General features: G+C 30.4%; 1 protein-coding gene across 1 annotated transcript; it reads left to right on the forward strand.

Annotated features, from left to right (window-relative positions):
- On the forward strand, window positions 1-2,808 carry LOC130802313 (allene oxide cyclase, chloroplastic-like). The gene is made up of 3 exons (XM_057666270.1): window positions 1-363; window positions 451-575; window positions 2,109-2,808. Exons 1-3 carry the CDS (start codon window positions 150-152, stop codon window positions 2,511-2,513), a joined length of 744 nt encoding a protein of 247 aa, XP_057522253.1. The 5' UTR covers window positions 1-149; the 3' UTR covers window positions 2,514-2,808.
- Window positions 2,809-3,647: the final 839 nt, after the last annotated feature.

Genomic DNA, 3,647 nt, shown 5'->3' on the forward strand with positions numbered 1-3,647 from the left:
ATCACTTTGCTTTTTTATTCACATCTCCACTTTTCTCTTTTTCTCTATTTATACTCACCAATTTCTTCCCCTTTTGATCATCAAATTTTCTCCATAAACATCTTTTTCTCTATTACACAGTTTTCTGCAAAGAAACCCAATAATAAATCATGGCTGTATCATCTTCAATTTTATCTAACTCCATTTCTTCATCTCTTAAAACCTCTCAAATCCCTAAATCTCTTGCATTTTCTTCTCTAAAATTAGGTCAAATTGGGGTCAAATCTTCTGGGTATAATCTTACTAAATCACTGAAAATCAACACTGTTCATCAACAACCCACAAGATCATTTACTTGCAGAAGCTCTTCTGATTCATCCGAAAGTATGGATTGTATGAATTTGTAAATTTTATTTTATGAAATTACAATTTGGGTTATATTTTCTAACATTTCAATTTTATGGTTAGCAGATGTAAAAGTTCATGAATTTAGTGTTTATGAGATCAATGAGCGTGATCGTGAAAGCCCTGCAGTGCTTAAACTTAGCAAGAAACCTGTTTTTGCACTTGGTGATTTGATTCCTTTCACCAACAAGGTGTCCTTTTCTTCTTTTTGTTCTTACTTTACTTGATTTGAACTAGTTACTATCTACACTCTTTTTTTTTTCTTCTTATGAAGTTTGTCGTGTTTTTCAATTATATGCTGTTATTGATAATTTTTTAAATTTACTACTCGCATCCTAAGCGTAAATATGAAGTACTATTTTTGATTAATCATAATTTGTATTTTTTATTTTTGTAGTAAGTTAGATTTTGTTTGGTTGGTGTCATTTTAATTTTAATAGTATTTATTTTCTTTCAATTTTTATTGTGGCGTGATTAGAGATATTAAGAATTATTCCCGCAACATTTGTAATAATTTCATGTTGAATATCAAGGAAAATGTGATGTTACAAGTAAAGTGATGTTAAAAGAGAGGTTTTATAGAAAGTGAAAGAAATATCTAAATAAGATTAAAAGATATTAAATATATAAATAAAAATTAAAAGAAATAATATAAAAAGTATAAATTTCGTGAAACATAGCACAATAGAAAATGCAAAAAAAATTGATCTCATTGTGAGATATATAGTTTTTCTTGATCAATTGGAATCATTGTCTAGAATCGATAATACTCATGTTTTAAAATGAGGAACAAAGAAAGTGATTAGACTTGTGAGTTGTCCATGGAGATTGGTTGGAAGTATCCAAATAAAGTAATTACTATTTTATTCAACTAAAACATTAAAACAGTTGTAAGATGCTTAGCAACATGTGTTTAATGTTAATAAACTAAGTAAAGTATCCTCTTGTTTTGGACTTTTGTCTGAGTGCACATAAATAGAATAATCCAATTACTTTAATTTGGACATGTAAGAAAAAGAGCTCCATATAACCTTTTTACCCTTTTTGAGGGAGTTGTTGGTTGGGGCATTGTTGAGTTCAACATTCCATTGAGATTTGAGATTGCAGCATTGTGCTAAATGTGAGAGATTTTGAAAGTAAATATTACAATTTCAATGGGACGGAAAAAATATATTTTTTCCATGTTTTTTTTAAATTTGCTTTATTTATTTGAAAAGGCTCATACATGAAAATGAAAAATGAACTATTTTAAAGAAAAAGAGCATGTTTATTGTGATTTATTAAATATGTGTAACATGTCTGATCCTTGAAGATATTTCTTGAGCTGAGGAACTCTTTGACCGCACTCTCCTTTATGGGTATGAGCATCGTATTTTTCTTCTCAGACCCAGATCATTGTTTCCTATGAGCGGAAAATACTGGGTATAATGATGTAACATGTCTAATCATACAAAGCCCTTGAAAACATAGGGCTTCACATGTTGAACGATGCATAATTTACAAACTACGGGTCAACATGAGTAGGTGATCGAAGGTTTTGATATGAAACAACATTTCATTAAAAGCACACAAGTCTTAAAGATTATTTGCCAATTTTTGCTCCTCCCCTGCTTAGCGTTGTCAATGTTGATGTCTTGTGTTAATGAACATGTTTTATAAATTATAATATTCCCATCTGTTCATTAATTTGATTAATAATGGTAATGATTTGTGCTAATGAACAGGTTTACACCAGTGATCTACAGAAAAGGCTAGGAATATCAGCAGGAATATGCATTTTGATCCAAAACAAACCAGAAAAGAATGGAGATAGATATGAAGCAATATTCAGCTTACACTTAGGAGATTATGGTCATCTTTCACTCCAAGGTGCATACTTAACCTTTGGGGATTCATACTTAGCCATAACAGGCGGGTCGGGTATTTTTGAAGGTGCTTATGGGCAGGTGAAATTGCAACAAATTGTGTACCCATTCAAGATTTTCTACACAATTTACTTGAAAGGAATAAAGGGTGATTTGCCTAAGGAGCTTCTTTGTAAGCCTGTTGAGCCTCATCCTGGTGTTGAGCCTTCTCCTGATGCTAAGGCCACTCTCCCTGGGGCATGTATCCCTAATTTTACCGACTAAATTAATCAAGTAGTATTAATTAAGAAGTAATTAAGGTTATAAACAAGTGTTTAATGAGTTTTTTTTTTAGGGTAATTAGGGAATGGTTTTGGTTGATTGGTTGTATTATTATGTTTTTGTAGTATTTCTTGTCAATGTCATAGTCATCAGTCTAGTTTTCTGCACAAAGTCAGAGTCCTGAAGAGAGGTAGTGAACTGATCACCCGTACCCCTTGAGAGGGAGTGTATTTCTTGTCAATGTAATGGGTTTGATTTTCCACGAATAAGGTTTAATGTGAGGATCATTTTCTTTTGAGTACTTGTTTTGCTTTCATTCTAGTATTCTTTTGTTTATATTGAATGATTGCGCATGTGTTATGTGTTCAATACTCGCTTCCTTCTAAGTTGCTATAATTTTCATTTTTATTCGTATTTGCTATATTTTCATTAATGAAATTAGTTCTCATCATTTTCTTCAATTCATATTTTTTGTCTTCTTCTTTACAAAATTAAATTGTCTTTTCGTGAGCTTTTGCCTATTTGAAAAGTTGATATATTAATGTGTACATCATTAATTTCATCAACGAATGTCTAAGGAATAGTGAATAAGATTAAAGAGAAGATAAATTTATGTAACAAATCTTAAAAAAAAATTTTAAATTATTTTCATAAAAAAATCAAAGGCAACTAAAAATAGTAATCATCATCATTCTATTTAGTCTATCACACTCATAGAAGAACTATAGACAGGATCTAGGGAGGAAAGGACGACGACAACTCATACCCATTAAGGAGAACGCGGCCAAAGGAATCCTCCGGCTCGAAAAAAATAGGAGACGTAGCTACACGGGAAAGATAAAATAAATGCATATTGGTAAAATAAAAATAGTAAATATGACTAATTAAAATAGATTACGATGAAAAATGACATAAACATATTGAATAATGTTTTTACCCAAACCCTTTGACCTTTCCCTCTCAAAAATCCAAATAATTATTCTTCAATCAAAAATTCTTATTTAGCACAGCGTCGTAATGAGATAAGTGTAAATTGTGCTAAAGAGTCAATTAAATTATTTAAAACATCCACTTCCATATTAAAATGAATTATTTTTGTAAAAAAAAATTATCTAAAACAAAGAGTTTACATTCTTA

The sequence above is a fragment of the Amaranthus tricolor genome, chromosome 16 (assembly GCF_026212465.1).
Source record: "Amaranthus tricolor cultivar Red isolate AtriRed21 chromosome 16, ASM2621246v1, whole genome shotgun sequence".
Lineage (NCBI taxonomy): Eukaryota > Viridiplantae > Streptophyta > Magnoliopsida > Caryophyllales > Amaranthaceae > Amaranthus > Amaranthus tricolor.